The sequence below is a fragment of the Myxocyprinus asiaticus genome, chromosome 9, assembly GCF_019703515.2.
Source record: "Myxocyprinus asiaticus isolate MX2 ecotype Aquarium Trade chromosome 9, UBuf_Myxa_2, whole genome shotgun sequence".
NCBI lineage: Eukaryota > Metazoa > Chordata > Actinopteri > Cypriniformes > Catostomidae > Myxocyprinus > Myxocyprinus asiaticus.
Genome location: NC_059352.1, coordinates 8,295,584 through 8,318,257, shown reverse-complemented (window position 1 = coordinate 8,318,257; position 22,674 = coordinate 8,295,584). Strand labels below are relative to the sequence as shown.

Sequence of the window (22,674 nt, the reverse complement as noted above, 5' to 3'; positions counted from 1 at the left end):
CAGTAAATTATTGTTGTTATTGGCCAGTGTATGATGCAATCACTTCTCTTTGTCAATTCTTAATGCCAAGTGCATTTCAGTCAACTTAAGGGCGTAGATTTGGCTTAAATATTGGGGGGGTTATAAACAAATAAATGAATTAGCTAATAGTCAGAAGTTCAAAGAAGTGAAGGCATGAACATAAAATGTAAAATGTAAAATTTGAATTGTACTGTTGTCAATACAAGAATTATTTTTAAGAAATATTAATGAGCAAACTGTAAAAATGACTGAGGTTCAAATGGTCCTGTAGAATTAGAAATAGGATGGGTTTCATTTGCAATCATTTTAATATTCTTATTTCCTTATGCTCTTTACAGCAATATGTCGAAACTGTAAACAACACCTGACGTTTCCCAGTCTACCTGAATGACGTCAAATCTTTGGTGATAGGTGGTTTCCGCGACGGGGCGTCTTTAAACGTCGCCTTCATATCCAAGTTTCTTCCGAAAACAATATACACAAACATACTGTCGTTCACCACTGGAGACGGGACGAACATCAAGGAGTGCGAGAAATAGTAAGAACAAATCCATGGTTTATTCTAAAGAAAATTTGTCTTCTAGTAATTTATATCGACAATGTCATTGTATTCTAGTAATTTATATAGACTTTACGTTTATCGTAACTTTGTGTGTAGCATATTACGCCGCTCACTGCATATACGCGTATGGTTGCCAAGACATTTAAAGGCGTTTTAGTATCGATACCTTCACAGCGAACGTGTTTTTCCATTCGTCTGTGCTGTTTTTCATTTGTTTTTTATGTAAACGCTCTAGCGTCTCGCGCACAAGTAGCGCGTTCGAAAACTAAAAACGCGCCTCGAGACACTTGCGTTCTGTTCTATTCGTTTGCGCTGCGTTTAGCTTCTGCGCAAGAACGTGTTCGGTCTGAGCGGCCCGTAAGTCCTTTTAAAGCGTTAATTGTGGTAGCATACTTTTTGGTAAATATGAACGGTAAAGACGCTACGAAGTCTATAAAACTGCAAAAAGATGCTTCCTTCTGAGATTATTAGTTTCTCATTTAAAATGAACATCAGCAAAGTGTTAAACTAGTAAGCAAAGAGTAGTAGTCTTAAGTCTAGCACCTCAGTCTTGTTAAAAAATCTTTACAAACCAGTAATGGTATAGTAATATGCTATTCATTTTACAAGTTCGGGATACATCCAATATATTAGTGGTCAATTTGAGATTATCCACATTGACGGTAACTGTCTGCTGCCCTGCTCTCTATATATTGTTATCAGCACTGGCCATTGAAAATATATTGGTCAGCCACTAATACAAATATTGATGTATTTTTCTTATTTACAGAAAGACAGTATGGCATCCATTTCACCTGAAGACAGTATGGCATCCATTTCACCTGAAGAGTGTACACAGCACAGCCCCCAGTTGCTATTGGTGGGAGAAAAGGATAGGAAGCAACTTCTAGAAGTGTATGTCAAGCGCAGTTTAAGCCTCAACGATAGAACACAAGGGCATCTAATAAAGGGGCAGAAATCACGCAAATGTATCTCCATAGCAGAGCGGAACAATAGGGGCCGCATATATTCCAGTGATGCATCCATTAACTTGAGTTCACAGGCCTCCATCACAGAGGAAAACGTTAGGATGTACAAGCCCTTCCCTGAACCAGAAGTAGACAAACATTCTGAGACGTTGTCTGAGAAGAAACCCAAAAAGTGGAAAATTAAAGGCAGTGTGCGTCGCAATGTTGGCTCCAATGCATCCCAAAAGTCCAACGGCAAATCCAAGAAGTTGTTTCAACGTTTGGATAAGGACAAGGAGGAGGGTGAGAAAACCAGTGATGTTTTACCCCCCAAAGCAAATACAAATAGTGTTGATGTTCATACAAAGATGTCAGACAAACTAGAGTCTTCTAAAGAGGAGAAGAAGGATAAAGAAAGCAAGAGGACAAAGAAACCCACAGTATGGAAGAGCTTCTTGAGTTTATTCACCAGAGGACTGGATCATCCCAGAGTTAAAGAACCTCTCCCTCCTTTAAAACCCTCAACACTCGAAATGTCTTGTTTACCAATACATGAAGTCCTATCAAAAGGCGAAGATGGCATGCGCCGTACCAAATCTTCGAAGAAGAAACAGTCCCTCGAGAGATCGTTAAAATGGAGGCGAAGTGGAGATATGTCCAAGGGAAAATGTATGTATCTCAGATGTTCTACATGATGCACAACAATATTGTTTATTTGTGTTAGTTTGATGTTTTCACATCTTGAAAACAAGGTCTAACGAATTTTGAATGTTCACAGCTGTTGAGATGGTGGAACAAAATAGCTGTTACTATGAGAAAGTGTCAGAGGAACTGGAGAAGATTGTGCATGAAGTGAAAGACAGTCCAGGCGATGGCTATACCAGTTTTCAACCAACTGTCCAGAATGGTGGAAAAAGTGAGGGCACTTATAAAATACTCCAATTTGAATAATGCAAAAAAAAAAAAAAAAGTAGTCCATGGGTTAAAAAAAAAACATTAGGTAGACCTGGAATGCTAAATACCAGTACAGTGTTAAGATAATTTACTCAACCTCATGTTGTCCCAAATTTGATTCACATTCATTGCACTTTTTCCAATCAATGAAAGTGATTAGTGACTAAGGCTGTCATTCTGCCTTCTTTTGAGTTTTCATGGAAGAAACAAAGTCATACTGGCTTGGAACAACATGAGAGGGAGTAAATGATGACAGATGTTTCATTTTTGGTGAACTATCCCTTTAAGCAACAAGACTGCAAATTTAACATGTTTTAATAATAATTTAAGAGATTAATTAAAGCGATTAGTCTCAGGTAGTAGTCATGCATTGGTCAAAAAAATCTGTTGCATCTATTGCTATTGCATTACAAAGAGCACAACAAATGATGTCATACTGTATTTATGCAAACTATAGTTTCACAAGAAGCAATCAAGAGGATCACTGAACTGATAAAACAGGAAGGAGACCTTATAGACGATAAGGTAAGAGCTTTAATTTCCTCTCAAACAGCTAAATGTCAGAAATACACTTATGAAAATATGAAATGTTAAAAACCACCAAACACTGAAGTTCAGTGCAAGTTAGTTGAAAACATGCATGTGTAACACATTTTCTTTTCTATTTAATGATCCACACTTTTTACTTTCACTTAGTCCTTTTATTTAACCAGACACTTCTGATTAGGTTCTTTATTCAGATTCCAAAGACGCTTTCCCCATTCCTTTTAAACTTGGTCTCAAAGGAATATTCCGGGTTCAATAAAAAAATTTGCCCCATGCACTTCCATTGTAAGTGCATCACTGTAACCTCGATGTTTGCTTTTTTTAAAGAAAAGGAGAGATGAGTCGATTCATTTTTTGTGGTAATCAACATTATGCCACACATGCTGTCGACTGAGCTTGAGTTGTATTGAACCCGGAATATTCCTTTAACCCAAAGCTGAAAAATGCTGCTTTGAAATATATTTGTACACATATATTGTGTGCTTTAGCATGACTGCAACATTGCATTGACCAATCATCATCCCGAACTGGAACTGTCTTATTTTATAATTTAGATTCGGACATAAGCAAAGCAGTCACTCAGGAATAACCCCATTTTTGTTTCTCCCCCAGCTGAAGGAAAATAGCTTTGTGAGCTCTTTTCTGGAAAGTTCATTTTCCTATAGATCCTTCCAGCAGATGGCTGACCAGTATGTCCAGTCAGAAGTTCCAAATAAGAAAACCCACCCGACCGTCGTTGCACCAGAACTAGTGAAATTTGCCTTCACGTTGGACTTCACAGCCAGAGTGGCTAATCTACATCGACAAGCTACAGGCCACATCATGGGCTTAGGGAACCAGTATCTCCAAGATCGCTTCACTCATATGAGTGAGAGCCATCCACATCTTACTGACATTAAAGCAGAGGACCAGAAAACAGTGAACTTTGACCAAGACTTAAGCTTATAGAAGTTTATGCTTCTAGGTACTGCTCGGTACACCTACGTATCAACACTGAATGATGTACACTTTTAAACCTAATGCCACAAAGTTAAAGCCATAATTAAGGATTTTAAAATAGTACCTCATCCAGGAAATAGAGAATATTTCTCAACAAATAGAAGCCACCAGCAACATCGGCATTCTGATGTTTTGTGAACAAATCTTAGCAATAAGTAAGGTTTGCTCATGAAACAAAGAATACACTAAACCATAATGTGTAATTTAATATTGTATATTAATGTCATTTTTACATTATAAAACATGATTAAACTAGAAAAATCTATAAATGTGAATGTTCATAGAATATGCAATATAATTTGCTGTTTATATTTTGTTTTAATTTATTACACCTATATTGCACCACAATATTGTAAGCTTAATAAGATTGTATATATATATATATATATATATATTAGATATGTTATAACTGCATGCGGGCATATGCAGAATATATTTACAGCATAAAGATTATGAATAAATATTTTTATAAAATGCTGTTTACTGTTCAATTTATTTTGACCTAAAATCTTATAATATGGAACAGGAAGTTATAGATCATTAAAGTTCATTTATAATGTATTTATTTTATAAAAAGTTTATTTATAATTTATTTATAATAAAAAAGTTCATTTATTCATAAGCAAAACAACAACAAAAAATCATATAAGAGACTATTACTATGGACTGTTCATTCACAATCTTATGATCCCATACTTAAATAATTCTTAATATTTTTAGTATTTAGGGAAAAAAAAATAAGTATGCACATTGGGTAATTAAAGGCTCTCCAAATCCAACTTAATAAAGCAAGTATTAGGACTTAACTCCGTTTTATTTTTATTTAAATGAAAAAGAATATTCCCTTGTGGCACATTTACATTCATGTTTAAATGAAAACACAGGAGACATGCCTGTTGTAATCCAGCAGTAATCTGACAATCAGCACTTGCTGTAAATATTCTGATTTTCCAATCAGTGTGTTTATATGAACTATTAAATTGTGAAGAATGTTTTTATAACAGATTCTTTTTTCATTTTTCAGACAGGAGAGTTATATATGTCATCTAAATACGCCAATGATCCAAGATGGACTAGCAAAACTGAAATGTTATATTATTTAAATGTGTTTACACATGCATATGTAGACTTGTTGTATTGCCATATTCAGAATCAGGTTTGGGGTGTAACGGAATACATGTAAATACAAAATATTAGTAACTGTATTCCAATACATTTCCAATTTAAATCGTTGGTTATCGGATTAGTTACATTGGAAAAGTATTTTGATTACAGAAGAGATTACTTTTTAAAAAAATCGTCATTTGTTCCATTTAATATTTAGTCTATTCAGATGGGAAAACATGTATCCATATAAATGATCCGATCCAAAGAGAAATACATTCTTAAGATGTGTAATATTCATACGAGCAGACAGAGAAGTAAGTTTGAAGTAAATTTGGAGCAGCAGAAATAGAAATAAACCTTGTGTAAATTGTTGCGTAAACATTTAGCTTTATGCTAAGATAAAATGCTATTTCTAGCCATTTTACATGCACATGTAACCAGGCACATCATATTTTTCATCAAGAAAGTTCACATTAGATCATATTTTTTTTTTCAAACACTGTTTTATCACTTTGTCTAAAACATCAGCAGCAACAACACAATCTATTCTTCAATCTATTCTTCCTCTTGCACATCCATGTAGAAGATCCAAGAAGGTGATAGTTTTGCATTTCCCTTTGTGTGAAACAAAATCACCAAGTTTCTATATTTAAAACCTGGTGCCATACCTTCATTAGGTTAATTTTCTTGATTAATAACCCCATCCTATTTTTCATTCATTTACTACAACATAATAAATAAGAATTTCTGATTTAACATATTTAGAGTCCTCCAAAACTAGGCACCCTTCTCATGTTTCCAAAATAACATTTCCAGCTAATCTCACTTTGCTTCAAGTGTTTTGTTGACATTTTTATTTGTTGAAATGTATGTTGTGTAGAATTTTTAACTTACTGGCGAGTTTGAAAATGTCATTCTTTCCTAGGAGAGAGGAATGGACTGCAGAAGCTACTTGGCATACAGAACAATCATTGGGTCTGCTCCAGCATACCTAAAATCATTTCTACAGAGCTACATTCCCACCAGAAGCCTGCGGTCAGCTAAGGGACGTCGCCTTGTTGTACCAACAAAAAGAGGCACCAAAACTCTTTTCGGACTTTCGGCTTCATCATACTATGTTGGTGGAATGATCTTCCCAACTCCATCCGTGAAGCTGCCTCACTTTCAAAAAAATGGCTAAAAACACACCTTTTCCATGAGCACTTAACCAGTCACTAAAAAAATAATTATTATTGTTGCACTTTAATACTTGAATACTACTATTCTGATGCTAGTGAAACTTTGTAATACAGCACTTTTCGTACCACTGTCTCCTTAAGATGATTCGCTTGTAATGTATTCCTCTTTTATAAGTTGCTTTAGATAAAAGCATCTGCCAAACGAGTAAATGTAAAATGTAAATGTAAGTCAGAAACACTACTGGCTCTATGGCTTTACAGTCACTATGTGTTCCAAGCGCTGAAATTAAAATCCAATCTGACTGTTCAGACCGAAATGCAATTCCAATGCAATTTAAATGGGTTTCAAAAAGTGAAAAAGTAAAGGTGGTAGTCAGCAAAAAGTAAATTTGCTGACTACCACCCCTGAGTCTCAAGTTCAAATCCATGGTGTGCTGAGTGACTACAGCCAGGTCTCCTAAGCCTGGTTGCTAGGTAGGGTAGAGTCACATGGGGTAACCTCTTCGTGGTCGCTATAATGTGTTGTTCTCCCTCTGGGTGGGGCATGAGGTGAGTTGTGAGTGGATACCATGGAGAATAGCCTGAAGCCTCCACACGCGATACGTCTCCGCGGTACCGCGCTCAACAAGCCACATGATAAGATGCGCGGATTGATGGTCTCAGAACAAGAGGCAAATGAGATTCGTCCTCCGCCACCAGGACTGAGGCAAGTCACTAGCCACCACTATTAGCAGCCTGTCTGAACAAAGCCTTGGGTGCTAATTTGTAAACAATTTGTAGACTTATTGTATGGTCCGTGTAACACTTAATTTTTCATACCATACCAATCCAAATGCAAAAATAGAAAAACAGTTTGAAATGTTTTCATTTTTTCTAGTTACTTAAAGAATGGATACTTGATTTTTCTTTTTCTTCAATTGTACTTTTTCTAAATTATGACTTTAGAGATGATTTTTGGAATAATTGACTCATCACCAATTTTCTATTTTTCCAGTTCTTGTGTCTTGCAATTTGCACTGTACCATTAGCACAGGGATGTGGGTTAGGGAACGCACTGCTTATTGCATGGCCACGTGTTTAAAAGGCTAGCAGGGGTCACAACCTAATTAACTTTATTATTAATATTAATAAAAATAATATTTTTAATATATTAAGGCCTTTATACGGAGCATATACTTGCAAATTTCCAGGTCCGTTTTTGCTTGTATTATATTCACTTGAAGAAAACTGCCGCATGGTGGTTGGCTAAGTGAAGAACTCCAAATTCCGAAAATTATTCGCAAGAAAGTTCTTTATAAGAGGCGTTAATACATGAGAATAGATCCATACCTATAATTTATGTAGCTTAATTTTTTGGAATGATGGGGCTCTTTAACACAATAGCAGAGGCTGGACTTTACATGGCAGTTTTCTGCCAGTTCGACCGCTCTAATGGCAAGTAAATTCCGTAAAAAGGCATTAATGTATATAGATCTAAGAATAATGTAATTCCTTGGAGAGTGAACGAGGGCAACATTCTGAGCTGTTCAATGCAATAACACCTGGCACTCAGCCAGCCACCATGAGCATAAGTTTCCTTCCAGTTAGAAATGAGTATCATAAAAGGATAAATGGACATGGTAAAACTCTGTATAAAGGCCTTAATGCATAAAAGATTAATAACGCTAAATTTAAAAGGAAAAGCAATTCAGAAGGTCATCATTGTTTTTTGCTATCCTATGCTTTGTAAATAAACTTAAGAGGAAAAAAGTGATACAAGTGGCAGGAGGACTGACACATGTGCTCCGTCAATGCCTGCTTCTGACAGCCAGGAAAAGGGCAAACCCCTTTCATCCACCACGTGGAGCGAACAATTCAATGCCGAACCCTTTATGCTCGAGCGACCCATGTTGACGCTCAGTGGGTCACGCGAATGGTTTGTCCACTCTCTTGCTATTGCCCGCGTGCCAACCCCTCCGTATGCCTTTGGTTGTTGACTTCTGGGCAAGCCTTTTAAACTACTCCTCAACGTACATGCAGTCCGTTCCCTAACCCACACCCCCGTGCTAACGGTACAGCCCAAAGCACAAATTGCAAGACAAAAATTGAAAACTGACAAGTCAATTATTTAAAAAAATATATTTCTAGTCACAATTTAGGAAAAGTAAAATTTAAGAAAAGGAGAGAAAAGGACAATTCTATATTCTTGAAGAAACTGGAAAAAATAAGTTTCAAACCATTTTTTTTTACTTTTGCATTTGTATTGGTATGGTCTGAAAAATTAATTGTAAAGCATTACACGGACCATTGTATACTTACAATTTATTTGCAAATAATCTTAAGGCAGCACAAACTTTCAAACACAAAGGTTTTCCTTTTTTATTGTCTTTTAACAGGTAAAGAAAGATTAATCAAAGAGGCCAAAGCCCATGTCTTCATCAGACTCTTCCGATTCCTCTTTCTTCTCTTCCTTTTTCTCTTCCGCTGAAAGATAAAGCAAACGTGCAAATGTTAAAATCACAATGCTTATTTTTTACTTCCCCACATACTGCATGAACACTTCAAACAACGTTTCAAAGAACTTATATCAGTGTAGCTGATCTGCACTTCAAAAACACCTGCTACAGTTACATATGGAAGGAGGCAGGAATGCTAATCTCTGATGAGACCCATCACATACACATTGCACAATTCAAATAAAAATTTAAATGACAATTCTACCTTAAACCATTAAGGAATGGCTCGCCCAAAAGTCATCCATTCCTCATGTTGTTTCAAATCTACATAAGTTAAAACCTGGCACAACCTGTTTTGACGCACCATATTCTGATTTAATTGGCAGTAGGTCTGGGAAATAGGACGATGTTATCGGATATCGACAATGTCTTACAAAGATCTCAATGCCGATTGCGACACTCATTGACAGACGATGATCAACAATATCAGGAAATGGCAAAACCACGGATCTGGGAATTCGGCAAACATATTAAACGGTAGCCCAGAGTGTGAAACTACCACCCGTAACCCGCAAAATGAGACGAGGCTGAATCCAGTCCGCAAGCTCCTCGTTCAAATGTATTTCTTGCGCCAGTAATTTCTACCCGCAACAGACGGGTAACTTGTAAGACATCTCGGAGTGACACATGACAAGAAAATGCTGTTAGTCACAAAGACTCTCGCTTGAAGAAACAAACTTAATTATATTTTTAAGAACAGACAAAAAAAGGGGGCCTGGGTAGCTCAGCGAGTAAAGCCACTGACTACCACACCTGGAGTCCCAAGTTCGAAGCCAGGCTTCCTAAGCAACCAATTGGCCCGGTTGAGTCACATTAGGTTAACACTTCGTGGTCGCCATAATGTGGTTTTTGCTCTCGGTGGGGCGCGTGGTGAGATGTGCGTGGATGCCGCAGAGAATTGCGTGAAGCCACCCCACTTGCTATGTCTCCGCAGTAATGCACTCAACAAGCCACGTGATAAGATGCGCAGATTGACTGTCTCAGACACGGAGGAAACTGAGATTCGTCCTCCACCACCCGGATTGAGGCGAGTCACTACACCACCACAAGGACTTAGAGCGCATTGGGAACTGGGCATTCCATATTAGAGAGATAAGCCATCAATGCTGATGTCTGATTCGCTGATTGATCAGTGGCATGCAGCGCAAGCCTGTCTCATGGAACAAGCGCATGTAAAGAGTTTTCACTCTTTTTTTCTTTGTTTCATTTGTCTGAAAACTATTTGAAAGCATAATGTTGTCTATGAGAATGCTGCAAATTATCTCAGATCATCTCCGGAGGTGCTGTGAGTTTAGTTCACTTTATTTTCACGCGGTTAACATGCATTGTGAACGCAGCTCTGCAAGTTCAGTAATATATTTATTTGTATTAAAGAAACAAAGACGAAAGTGATTAAATCAAATTAATTCAAGACACATTCACCTTGAACCTAAAATTTTGTTCTATTTTATATTCTTTAGGCAGCATTAACTGTATTACCAAAATGCAATACAAACACCAATTCAATAAGAACACACATTTGGCAGCATCACTTTGGGAACACAAGGGAATATGATTATTAATAATAATTAATGTCTTTACATTTATAATTGTCTTTAGCTCTTAATCTATAGGCTATTAATAACTTTCCACCTGGTGTCGTTGACGGATACTTGCGAAATGGCAAATGGAGCCGTTGGAGATGGTAAATGTTTAAATAAGTTGGTAAATAAGATTGATCACTTCATTAATTTATTGCTTTTTTCATTTAGATTATAATGCAATTAGAATTTAGAAATGTCTTGTTTGTTTTTCGTGTTTCAATAAATTACATTTTTAAAGCAAAATCAATAAAGCAAAAAAACACATGACCCTCGGCAGGGGGGTTGACGATGTAATCGTACATCACGATATTTTTTAAGGCGATTATCGATCAAATAATTTGTACATATCGCCCAGCCCCAAATGGCAGCGCAAAGATTTAAGAACTACTACAGAGTGGAAGATTTAATATTTTTAATTTTGTTTAAAAATAACTGACTTAAATTTTGGCCTGTTCCTCACACAAAGCTTTTGCAGTTTTACAACAATACAGCAAACAATTCTAAGTCAAAACCACCACTTTTATGTGTTGTTGTATGGAAAAAAAGCACTCTAGACATTGAGAATATTTTCCTTTATGTTCCATGGAATAAAGTCATATGGGTTTGGAACAACACAAGGGTGAGTAACATCTTTTCTGGGTAAACTACTCCTTTAAATCTTTGTGCATTCTGTGCACCAGGTTTGTTCAACTACCCACCTGCAGGTGCTTCTCCAGCAGAAGCAGCCACACCACCGCCAGCCGCAGCAGCAGAGACTGCCACTGCACCACCCGCTGGTACGGAGGCTAACTTAGAGAGGCCTGTGGAAAAAAATAAATAAATAAATAAATAAAAAATAATATATATATATAAAATAAATAGTTAAAGTCATAGCTTACATGATTTAAGCATTATGTAGGTCAAAGCTTTACAGTAAAAGCAATGCAATCTTACCGGCATTCATGACTTCATTGATGTCCTTGCCATTCAGTTCACTGATGACCTGTTGAGTGAGTAATATCAAAATAAGGTTGAGAGTATTGACTCATTTGGGAGATTTAGTGCTTCACATGAGCTTCCATGTAACTGACTTAAAACAAGGCACCAGAGAACTGCTTATGTGTAATACCAGTGCTACACAAAGTACACATCCCAGAGACTGCAAAAGAATTGAGAATCCTGCTAAAATTAATCTGTTACATTAAGTTAGTTGATTTGTTTTAAAACAGTTCTGAAAGAATTATACTATATTGAAAACTGGTGTTGGATAAAAATGAAGATTCCGTCATGATTTACTTGTGTTGTTCCACACCAGAATGGCTTTCTTCTATGAAACACAAAAGGAAATGTGAGGCAGAATGTTAGGGACTGACAGACTCAGTCACCATTAACTTTCACCGCATCTTTTATACACACGATGAAAGTGAATGGTGAATATTGGCTGTCTGTCCCTAACATTCTACCTAACATCAGATTTTGTGTTCCAAGAAAGCAAGTGATAAGGGCTTGGAAGAATGTGAGGGTGAATACAAGATTAACGAATTTTCATTGTTCAGTAGGTTTGAGACAAATTGCACACCTTGTTAAGACGCTCATCATCGGCCTCGATTCCGACACTCCCAAGGATGTTCTTGATATCTTTGGCAGATGGGTTGTTGTTGCCACCCAGCACAGCCAACAGGTAAGCGGCCACGTAACGCATTCTAAAAAAAAAAAAAAACAGATTACACTCGTAACACTTTGTTAAATGGCTTTTATATTTTCCACTGATTCTAATGAGAGAGAGAGAGAGAAAATGAAATTCATATCAAATAGCGTGGTTCCAAATGGGTCGAGTGAAAACTAAAATGACCTAAAATGTGATTTCAATCTTTCCCTACAACCACTCAAGTTCAAACATATACAATATTAGAGAATACTGAGTAAAGAGAACAGTGCTAATGTGACAATGACATATGTGCATGTATTTTTGGAACTTGGAATTATTAAATTCCACTTTTCCATTAAACTGAAAACATTTGCTTAGGGGCTTAAGGAAACTGAATCGTTTAAAACTAAATAATGATTGCAATTAAAATACTGCAATGACTGAAAGCAACCCTTCAACAAATCAGAAGTTAGCCTAGCTGAAACTAAACCGAAGCTGGCAAAGAGCTCAAAATCTGTCAAACCTGTTTACCATGATTTGTAAGGAAATCTGTTTCATAACAGATTTAAAATAATCTCAACATATTTCGATTATTCGCTATGTTAGTAGCCTAATTAAATTCGCTGTGACTATCTATTTTTATACTCTTTCAAATGTTTCAGTTTTTCAGAAGCGCAATGATACAAAATGGAGCGTGGCTATATTAGCTAGCTTGCTACAGATTCATAAACACGTGCTAATAAAAGGTGAAAATGCTGTTGAATTTCACAACAACTGCTGCATAGCAGCACTGTAATAGTTACAGTAAATAAATGAGAGGTGAAAATAAGATTACGGGTACGTTTTCAATAAAACAACATACTTTAAGTCTGTGAAAGACACGAAACGTCGGTCACGCTGCAGTTTCTGGAAAAGAAAGAACAGGCGGAGGAAAATACTTGAGGTCTGTCGCAGTATGCGATGATCTGATTGGCTGAACGGTGCGCCGTTTCAAAATAACAGGCGATGATTGGATGCAATTATTTTCTTTCATTGCGCAGCTGAGTTGTCAATCACTAGTGTGTTTGAGCACTTTAGGTTAAATGATGCCAGCCAGTCTCAGAAACTTTTAACTTTTAAATTACAACGTATTAGCGCCCTGTGGTTTCAGAAGCATTTTTACCTTTATGTGGGCAAATCTTTTTTTTTTTTTGTAAACGTATAAATATAAACACAAACAGATTGTAACAGCATGTAATTGTGCGACTTCAATTTGTTACATTTTATATCGCGTAAATTCTAAAACTAAACAATTGTAACTGTCAACCACAATTCCAGTTGTAGTGTTTGTAATTTCCATGTTAACTACATATTCCACAACACCCGCCACATATATAATGAATACAGAAAATATTGTGTGAAGCTACAGGTCACTATGGTATCTCAGATTTTTATGTGCTATCCTTATTATTACCATGGTCTAGACGGGCCTAAAACAGAATGTAATAGAGACAGGTCATTTGAGCCTCTAGGGATGTAATAGTGCAGTTTTTTATTTATTTATTTTATGATTATTTCATATCTATATAAATTTACTATCACAGGATATCTATTTCTCTTGTTTACTACAAGAGAAATGAGCACTCTATTAATACAAATAAATTCTGTGTGAAAATCAGGGGCAATTATCAGTATTCCATATGTGTGTTCATAAATTTTTTTTTATTTATTATTATTATTATTTTATCCCCTTCTCTCCTGATTTGGAATGCCCAATTCCCACTACTTAGTAGGTTCTCATGGTGGCACGGTTACTCGCCTCAATCCGGGTGGCAGAGGACAGGTCTCAGTTGCCTCCGCTTCTGAGACTGTCAATCCACACATCTTATCACGTGGCTCGTTGTGCAACGCAGAGACTCCCAGCATGTGGGGGCTCATGCTACTCTCCGCGATCCACATGCAACTTACCACGTGCCCCACTGAGATCGAGAACCAATCATTGCGACCACGAGGAGATTACCCCATGTGACTCTACCCTTCCTAGCAACCGGGCCAATTTGGTTGCTTAGGAGACCTGGCTGGAGTCACACACCTTGGATTCGAACTTGCAACTCCAGGGGTGGTAGTCAGCATCAGTACTTGCTGAGCTACCTAGGCCCCTGTTCATACATATTAAACATGCTATTTCTTACTCAAGGTGGTGCTGTTGTTTCAGTGATTGACTTGATTTACATTTGACATTGCTATTTGATGAAGAAACAACATGGAAGTAAACTATAGCAAGTTTAACACATGAAAAGTATGATATGACTATTGACATTTCGGTGTATTACTGAAATTATGTAAGTTGTGGATTTATTTAGACACAAAAAATGCCTAAGAAAATAATTATGTGTATCTTATGTTTAGCTTGTGTTTATCTTAATTGTTATGTGTAGTTCAATATGTGTTTGACAGCCAGTTGCGTCTCATGAAATTTCAAATTTCAACGAATCCTGTTCTAGATTTGTCCTGATTTGTTGCATCTCTTTGATATATGAAAAAATAAAACATCAAAATATATATTATTCTATTATTTTCTAATTGTCTTGAAAAAAAAAAGAAAAAAGAAAAAGAGACAGAGACAATTTTACACTATCTGGGCAGTTTGTAGATCCATTTGTGATAGATATACATGCCGGGTCTCTTAAGACCTGATTATTTAAGAGTGTTTGGTGAAATTCCCATGCATTTAAGGGTTAATTCAATGCATCAATTACAAATACACTAGGCACCAGACATGCTGAGAGAACACTGTATGCAAGGCAAAAGCAACAATCTTCTTAAATTATACTTGAATTTACATCATTCATTGCTAATATATGGAATTGGTGTGCATGTTTTTGTTGCTTTTGTTATAAAATTCTATTCATCACAAGAATGAATATCTGTCCACAAGGAACATCCATTGAAAAGTATCAAACACAGCCGTAGACATAAAAAGCCAACACAAGTGAATAGACATAGAAGCCCTTTATTGACAGGAACAAAAGCTCACAGTGGAAAACATATTAATCACACACACACACACACACACACACACACAAAATGACTCAGATTAAACAGGTTTTACAATTGTAAAAATAAAACTATTGAGTTTCAGCTTGGATGTCCTGGAATTGGATTCAGTCCAAGTAATCCTCATGTAGAAAGCAATGGAATTCTGCTAAGGGAAAACATGCGATGGACATATGAGATCTAGCTTTCAGAAAAATCTCACAGTTCAATTAGCTCTTCATCCTTCTCTTGTGTAAAGAGGAATGACACAGATTCCAGAATAAACTCCAAAACTTTCCTCCAGCAGGTCACATACCAAATCTTATACAAGATCTCTCCAAATATTACCAGTAGGAAGAGTGCAAGCAAACATAGGAAGATCCGATCCATATGGTAGAGCACCTTCTCTTTTAATGTGCGTTGTTCCCATGGAACTGCGGCCCGAGCCTCGCTGTAATGACCAAAATGAAGGAGGGCTTCCTCTTCACTGTTTATCTCCAGATCCTCCATCTCCCTGTCTTCCACAGGTCTGTCATCTTCTCCCATCTTCTGTTACTGTTCTCCTAAAGCTCTCTCACTTGAAAATGGCTGTTGAAATGGAAAATATCAACGTGTGGATCCTCTTCTTAATATGTGGTCTTTTGTTGGTTTTTCCTGGGCATGTCCCAAGCATAAAGCCTGAAGTAATTGAATTGGCAGTAGCTTAATTAGGTTTCAGTCTGTTTCTTATGCATGCTTCCTCTCTTGATAACTGAAGTATAAAAGAAAATACAAAGCATACCTCATTTGAGTAAATGGAATCAAATTAAATAGCTGTTGCCATTCCAACCAGTTGATAGTTTTTCACTGTACTCATCAAGGCTGGTGTCTGACTAAAGGGAAGAGAATACGCCAGGCTGATTATGAACTCACACCTCACTAAGTAGATCACTTCGACTTAGTGACACTCAGCAGTTTTTAAAATCCTACAGTAACAGATGGCAAGTACATGGAATAGTAGAACAAGACGGGAAAAGGCAAAAAGGTTATCAGACAATGAATAGTGCTTTATTTTTTAAATAGCCTATAAAAGTTTTGGTAGATTTGGTGTAAGTCTAAACCTGAATATCAGCCAGTCAAATCTGTTACACTGGAAACTTGCTTTTATTTGAGGAATGACAGTGATTTTTGGATGTCCAATATTTTCCCTGGTGTTCAAAGTTTTGACGCCTTTGACTTTGAAAATATCTAGTTATTTTCTTGGTTGTTGGTCAAAGTTAATATGAATGACAGATGCTAACACTGTAGCTAGTAACAACCATACAATAACAGGCTCGGCTCCAGCTTTAAGTTGTTAGGTGAGTCAAGTGACTGTACAAGAATATCTTATCTTTTAGGTTGGGGCAATTAGGGTTGCCAAATGTCCTGTAATAGCCGAAACGTCCCATATGGGCAGTGTTGGGTAAGTTACTGAAAACAAGTAATCCACTACAAATTACTACTTCTATAAAATGTAATCAGTTTACTTTAATGATTACATCATCTAAAAAGTAATCACATTACTTATTACTTTTGTAATGTTACTTTACAAATTACTTTTCCTAGAAAAGTTTTTGGTTTTCCGCTCAAATTCAAAACATCTTCCTCATTCATTGTCGAACACCCTTCAGCTGTTACAGAAATGGTAACAGACGTACATATTAATTCATATCTTAAATGTATTATAATAGACTATATCTATATTAATTAAAATTACTTTAAATGAAAGCCAGTTACTGTAATCTGATTACAAGAATTTAAAATGTAATGTATTACACTACTTTGACTAAAAAGTAACTCAATTACAGTAAAAAATTACTTTGTAATCGGATACACACAATACTGCGTATGGGACACCTATTATGCCATTTTTAAGTGCCGAAACACTTGAGCCCCCAAAAATTTCCCATTTTGAAGTGCTCAAAATACGCAAGTGTCCCGTATTCATGTGGTAAAAAGTTGGCAACTTTAATTGTAACACTAGTTTTTTTTATACAAATTTAATAAGTAATGAATATTACTTTAAAGTATTAGGTTGAATACTTTTGTTAAATCATCATCTAACCAATATATTTCAGATTAATTTAGCTTATTTCAAATAATTATGTAGGTACCAAAGACTTTCGCTCTAAGCACATTATCCCTGCCAGCTAAAAGAATTAGTGGAAACACTTTACAATAAGGTTTCATTTGATAACATGAACCATCAAAGAATAATAAACTCAAAAAAAAAAAAAAAAGAAACGTCCTCTCACTTTCAACTGCTTTTATTATCAGCAAACTTATCAGGTGTAAATATTTGTATGAACAAAGATTCAACAACTAAGACATAAACTGAACAAGTTTCACAGACATGTGACTCAAAAATAAGTCAGTATCTGGTTTAAGTACTGCAGTGCATCTCCTCCTCATGGACTGCACCAGATTTGCCAGTTCTTGCTGTGAGATGTTAGCCCACTCTTCCACCAAGGCACTTGCAAGTTCCTGGACATTTCTGGGGGGAATGGCCCTAGCCCTCACCCTCCGATACAACAGGTCCCAGACGTGCTCAATGGCATTGAGATCCGGGCTCTTCGCTGGCCATGGCAGAACACTGACATTCCTGTCTTGCAGGAAATCATGCACAGAACGAGCAGTATGGCTGGTGGCATTGTCATGCTGGAGGGTCATGTCAGGATGAGCCTGCAGGAAGGGTACCACATGAGGGAGGAGGATGTCTTCCCTGTAACACACAGCATTTAGATTGCCTGCAATGACAACAAGCTCAGTCCGATGATGCTGTGACACACCGCCCCAGACCATGGCAGACCCTCCACCTCCGAATCGATCCCGCTCCAGAGTACAGGCCTCGGTGTAATGCTCATTCCTTCGACGATAAACGCGAGTCCGATCATCACCCCTGGTGAGACAAAACCGCGACTCGTCAGTGAAGAGCACTTTTTGTCAGTCCTGTCTGGTCCAGCAAAGGTGGGTTTGTGCCCATGGCGACGTTATTGCCGGTGATGTCTGGTAAGGACCTGCCTTACAACAGGCCTACAAGCCCTCAGTCCAGCCTCTCTCAGACTATTGCAGACAGTCTGAGCACTGATGGAGGGATTAGGCGTTCCTGGTGTAACTCGGGCAGTTGTTGTTGCCATCCTGTACCTGTCCCGCAGGTGTGATATTCAGATGTACCGATCCTGTGCAGGTGTTTTTACACGTGATCAGTTGTCCTTTCTGTCTCCCTGTAGCGCTGTCTTAGGCGTCTCACAGTACGGACATTGCAATTTATTGCCCTGGCCACATCTGCAGTCCTCATGCCTCCATGCAGCATGCCTAAGGCACGTTCACGCAGATGAGCAGAGACCCTGGGCATCTTTCTTTTGGTGTTTTTCAGAGTCAGTAGAAAGGTCTCTTTAGTGTCCTAAGTTTTTATAACGGTGACCTTAATTGCCTACTGTCTGTAAGCTGTTCCACAGGTGCATATTCATTAATTGTTTATGGTTCACTGAACAAGCATGGAAAACATTGTTTAAACCCTTTACAATAAAGATCTGTAAAGTTATTTGGATTTTTACAAAATTATCTTTAAAATACAATGTCCTGAAAAAGGGATGTTTCTTTTTTTGCTGAGTTTACTTAAGCATTTATTAATCTTAATGTTCATTTCAACATATAGTAATACATTTTTAAAATCAAAAGTTGTATTTGTAAACATTAATGCACTACGAACTAATAATGAACAATAGTATTTTTATTAATTAACATTAAAGATGAATACATCTTGTAAAATATATATTGTTAATTGTTTGTTCATGATACCTAATGTATTAACTGTTAACAAATGGAACCTTATTGTAAAGTGTTAGAGAATTAGTAATATAAAGGCTAAAACTATATTAATGTTAATAAGTATTGTTATTCCTTTGAGTTGCACTCTTATTTGAGAAACCATTGTTTTTTTAATTGTTAGTATAACAATTGACCCCGTAATGGGGGGTGGTTGAAACACTGAATGCTATTATGTATTACATCTTCTCAACATAAGTTTATAAATAGAACGGTTTCTTTTAGCCCATACAAATGTTTATTCTATACCGAAAGATGGCAGGTAGATTTGTAGACTGTGATTTTGGAAAAAAATTAAAATGTTAAAATAGGTCTTGACCTCCCCCATGCATGCATGACACTTAAGACTTAGGAGCTACTTTACAGAAATCACATTACCAGTACAGACTTTCGGACATTTAACAGCACCTTCTGTCTCTTTTCTAATGTAAACCGCTTCTGCACAATCCTATTTTGGCAAACACTTCACAGATAATGGATCAATATATTGTATCCTGTTGTTAAGTCATGTTACATTAAGTTGTGCAAGAATCAAAGCCTCTGCTCTCACTTGCTTTTTTTGTCCATTAACTCTAATTAATGGAACAGTCTATACAGTCTTATTATAACATGTACCATAATTCGATTTTTTTACTCAATGCATCAACAATACAAAATCGATACCAATCAATAAGAAGAAAAAACAGTGATCCGTTTCAGACATTTTTATTTTTCTGCATAAAAATGCACAGGATGTGATGTGCGATTTGCTTCACATGGGCTTTGGAGGAGCTCTGGGGGCAGCACCCTGCACAGGAAAAAAGGTAACAGAGAAATGCTGAGATCCATGTGAACTAAAATAAACAACTAAATAATACAAGCAGCACATAGTAGCCCTACTAAGAATATTCCAGCTGTTCCTAATGTTACAATTATTTATCAATGGCTGGAGACTACCAGGGTTTGAGGTTCACAAATCAGTTAAAATATTTTAAAACTGCACTGCAACATTCTATTTAGGCATGAGAGAAGCAATCCTGTCTACATACAGTGGGCCTGAAGCGGGGAGGTGGTGTGCGGTCCTTGCGGGCCTCCCGGGATCTGTTTCTCACCACCTTACTGTGGATGGCACAGCTGACACAGTAATGTAGCTTCACGTAGAGCTTAGGCAATACGTATGCTAGATGTGGAGAGGAGAAAATAACAGTTTGAGCATCAAGGAACAACAACATAGGCAGAATTATTTCTGCAGCACTGATAAACTATTTTAACCTGAATATCATATTTAAAAATTTTGTCTAACATATTGAGCATTTAAAAAAAAAAAAAATTGTCATCACAGCAGTCCCTTACAGTCAAACACACTAGCTTCAGAGATGTCCCTCACAGCAGCAGCCTCCACAATATTCCTGATGACAAACTTCTTGATGGCCTTGTCCTTGGGAACACAACGGGCACAGTTGGTGCAACGGATGGGCTGGACATGTCCACGACCCTTCTTCGCACGTCCATTGTTCCTTCTCTTCTTAGTCTGTCATTGAAAATGTAGATGAAGGTGGACATAAGAAATCTGAAAGAATGTTTCTGACACAGGTCTTTATTACATTAAAAAGCGGTGATTCTTTAAAGGGATTGTTCACCCAAAAATGAAAATTCTCTCATCATTTACTCACCCTCATGCTATCCCAAATGTGTATAGCTTTCTTCTACAAACACAAACGAAGATTTTTAGAAGAATATCTCAGCTCTGTAGGTCCATACAACGCAAATGAACGGTGGCCAAAACTTTTAAGCCCCTAAAAGCACATAAAGGCAGCATAAAAGTAATACATATGACTCCTGTGGTTTGGGGGCTTGGGTAGCTCAGCAAGTAAAGACGCTGACTACCACACCTGGATTCGCAAGTTTGAATCAGGGCGTGCTGAGTGACTCCAGTCAGTCTTCCTAAGCAAACAATTGGCCCGGTTGCTAGGGTGGGTAGAGTCACGTTGGGTAAACCTCCTCATCGTCGCCATAATGTGGTTCTCACTCTCGGTGGGGCACGTGGCGAGTTGTGCGTGGATGCCGTGGAGAATAGCGTGAAGCCTCCACATGCGCTACATCTCCGTTGAAATGCGCTCAACAAGCCACATGATAAGATGCGCGGATTGATGGCCTCAGACGCGGAGGCAACTGAGATTCATCCTCCACCACCCGGATTGCGGCGAGTCACTACGCCACCACGAGGGCTTAGAGCGCATTGGGAATTGGGCATTCCAAATTGAAAAAAAAAAAAAAAAAAAGACTCCTGTTGTTTAATCCATGTCTTCTGAAGCAACCTAATTGGTTGAATCACTTCAGAAGACATGGATTAAACCACTGGAGATTTATGAATTATTTGTATGCTGCCTTTATGTGCTTTTTGGAGCTTCAAAGTTTTGGTCACAATTCTCTTGCATTGAAATGACCTACAGAGCAGAGATATTCTTCTAAAAATCTTTGTGTTCTGCAGAACAATGAGTCATACACATCTTGGACAGTAAGAGGGTGAGTAAATGAGAGAATTTTCTTTTTGAGTGAACGATTCCTTTAAGAAAGCAGTTTCAGCACCAACATAAAAGTAATAAATGTACCAAAATTAGCAAGCAACCTACTTGCCCCATTACGGAAACGCATTCATCCTCTGCCATAATCAATGTTTTATACACAACGCCCCCATTACTCCTTTTGCACGAAGTTACTTCTTACAATAACACATTTATATTTAAAATAACAACCAACTTATTAGTTAATATTAATAAATTCTATATGGCAGGATTATTTTTCTTTACAGTAATATGTATTCGCTTGCTCAGATGGCGCACTAAAAAACTACTCTGTTAATGTGCTTTGGAACAAATATGTATTAAAATAATAATAATTACAAAAAAAAAATTAGACGTTGGCATCCAGAAATCTTGTGCTCTATGCATCAGTTGTCAGATGCAGTATTCATAAGCATGTCAACTCAACTTATACTCAAGCACTAAAACAAGATATTATCGTGATCGGTTGGAACTTATTGGCTATAACCATCATCGGTGCATCAAACACTAAATGGTAATGCCAGACAAAAGACAACATTAAATGCCACAATGTTGCTTCATATGACCAAAGCATAGCTTGTCCATGCCGTGTGCTACTTAAGTAGCAGCCACATGCTTCGCTTCTTAGTCGCGTGCAAACACTTCTAACTAAAAATGTTTCACGGCTCGAGATGGTTGCCCATATTTAACGAACTCTGATACTTTACTAACTATACCTACTCGTCGCGCATTTTACTTGAAAATATAAAAGGACATTTAACGATTTAAAACGCAGTTAGGAACTCAATCGCAACGGCCCGTGTCTCACCATCTTGAACAGGAGGCAGAAAAGAGGACCGGAAAGGGCGAACCGGAAGGAATAAAAAAACCTTCATCTTGTGTACTGTTGATGTAAATATTGGTTTTATTTGTTGCAGATATACATTGGCGACCAAAAGTTTGGAAAATTACTTGCCATTATATCAAACACTGCTGAAAGCTATTTGGTTCCTTAAATGAAGCTTAACATTGTGTTTGTGTCAGTTTATGAGTTGCCACAGTATGCAATAGACTGGCATATCTTAAGATCAATATTAGGTCAAAAATGGCAAAAACAGAAACAGCTTTCTCTAGAAACTCGTCAGTCAATCATTGTTTTGAGGAATGAAGGCTATACAATGCTTGAAATTGACAAAAAAAAAAATAAAAAAATAAAAACCTAAAGATATCATACAAAGGTGTAAACTACAGTCTTCAAAGACAAAGGACAGC

At 37.1% G+C, this 22,674-nt stretch overlaps 3 protein-coding genes across 4 annotated transcripts; 1 reads left to right on the top strand and 2 right to left on the bottom strand.

Moving 5' to 3' along the window:
- Positions 1 to 419: 419 nt before the first annotated feature.
- On the top strand, positions 420 to 8,455 carry LOC127445950 (uncharacterized). The gene is made up of 5 exons (XM_051706482.1): positions 420 to 559; positions 1,353 to 2,199; positions 2,309 to 2,446; positions 2,942 to 3,009; positions 3,643 to 8,455. Exons 2-5 carry the CDS (start codon positions 1,362 to 1,364, stop codon positions 3,976 to 3,978), a joined length of 1,380 nt encoding a protein of 459 aa, XP_051562442.1. The 5' UTR covers positions 420 to 559; positions 1,353 to 1,361; the 3' UTR covers positions 3,979 to 8,455.
- A 143-nt stretch (positions 8,456 to 8,598) lies between these two features.
- On the bottom strand, positions 8,599 to 12,999 carry rplp2 (ribosomal protein, large P2). Its single transcript, XM_051706520.1, has 5 exons — positions 12,882 to 12,999; positions 11,951 to 12,074; positions 11,326 to 11,374; positions 11,091 to 11,192; positions 8,599 to 8,777 (listed from the first exon to the last, which is right to left on the bottom strand). The coding sequence occupies exons 2-5, from the start codon at positions 12,071 to 12,073 to the stop codon at positions 8,701 to 8,703; spliced, it is 351 nt and encodes a 116-aa protein (XP_051562480.1). The 5' UTR covers position 12,074; positions 12,882 to 12,999; the 3' UTR covers positions 8,599 to 8,700.
- Positions 13,000 to 19,569: 6,570 nt separating this feature from the next.
- LOC127445972 (40S ribosomal protein S26) lies at positions 19,570 to 22,272 on the bottom strand. Of its 2 annotated transcripts, none has more exons than XM_051706519.1 (4): positions 22,232 to 22,272; positions 20,213 to 20,390; positions 19,909 to 20,039; positions 19,570 to 19,667 (listed from the first exon to the last, which is right to left on the bottom strand). In XM_051706519.1, exons 1-4 carry the CDS (start codon positions 22,232 to 22,234, stop codon positions 19,632 to 19,634), a joined length of 348 nt encoding a protein of 115 aa, XP_051562479.1. In that variant the 5' UTR covers positions 22,235 to 22,272; the 3' UTR covers positions 19,570 to 19,631. The 2 variants fall into 2 exon arrangements, with proteins under 2 accessions (XP_051562479.1, XP_051562478.1); XM_051706518.1 differs by lacking the exon at positions 22,232 to 22,272 and adding an exon at positions 21,493 to 21,516.
- Positions 22,273 to 22,674: the final 402 nt, after the last annotated feature.

What these genes read in the sequence shown, in the direction of transcription:
- LOC127445950 (XM_051706482.1), top strand. Translation starts at nt 1,362, where the DNA reads ATGGCATCCATTTCACCTGAAGACAGTATGGCATCCATTTCACCTGAA. An exon ending in AGATATGTCCAAGGGAAAAT is followed by an intron (nt 2,200 to 2,308) that starts GTATGTATCTCA and finishes GAATGTTCACAG; the next exon opens with CTGTTGAGATGGTGGAACAA. An exon ending in TGTCCAGAATGGTGGAAAAA is followed by an intron (nt 2,447 to 2,941) that starts GTGAGGGCACTT and finishes TGCAAACTATAG; the next exon opens with TTTCACAAGAAGCAATCAAG.
- rplp2 (XM_051706520.1), bottom strand. Translation starts at nt 12,073, where the DNA reads ATGCGTTACGTGGCCGCTTACCTGTTGGCTGTGCTGGGTGGCAACAAC. An exon ending in ATGATGAGCGTCTTAACAAG is followed by an intron (nt 11,375 to 11,950) that starts GTGTGCAATTTG and finishes CTCACTCAACAG; the next exon opens with GTCATCAGTGAACTGAATGG. An exon ending in CAATGAAGTCATGAATGCCG is followed by an intron (nt 11,193 to 11,325) that starts GTAAGATTGCAT and finishes TTTTTTCCACAG; the next exon opens with GCCTCTCTAAGTTAGCCTCC.
- LOC127445972 (XM_051706518.1), bottom strand. An exon ending in TGAAGCTAGTGTGTTTGACT is followed by an intron (nt 20,040 to 20,212) that starts GTAAGGGACTGC and finishes CTCCACATCTAG; the next exon opens with CATACGTATTGCCTAAGCTC. An exon ending in CTCCCCGCTTCAGGCCCACT is followed by an intron (nt 19,668 to 19,908) that starts GTATGTAGACAG and finishes TTTCCTGTGCAG; the next exon opens with GGTGCTGCCCCCAGAGCTCC.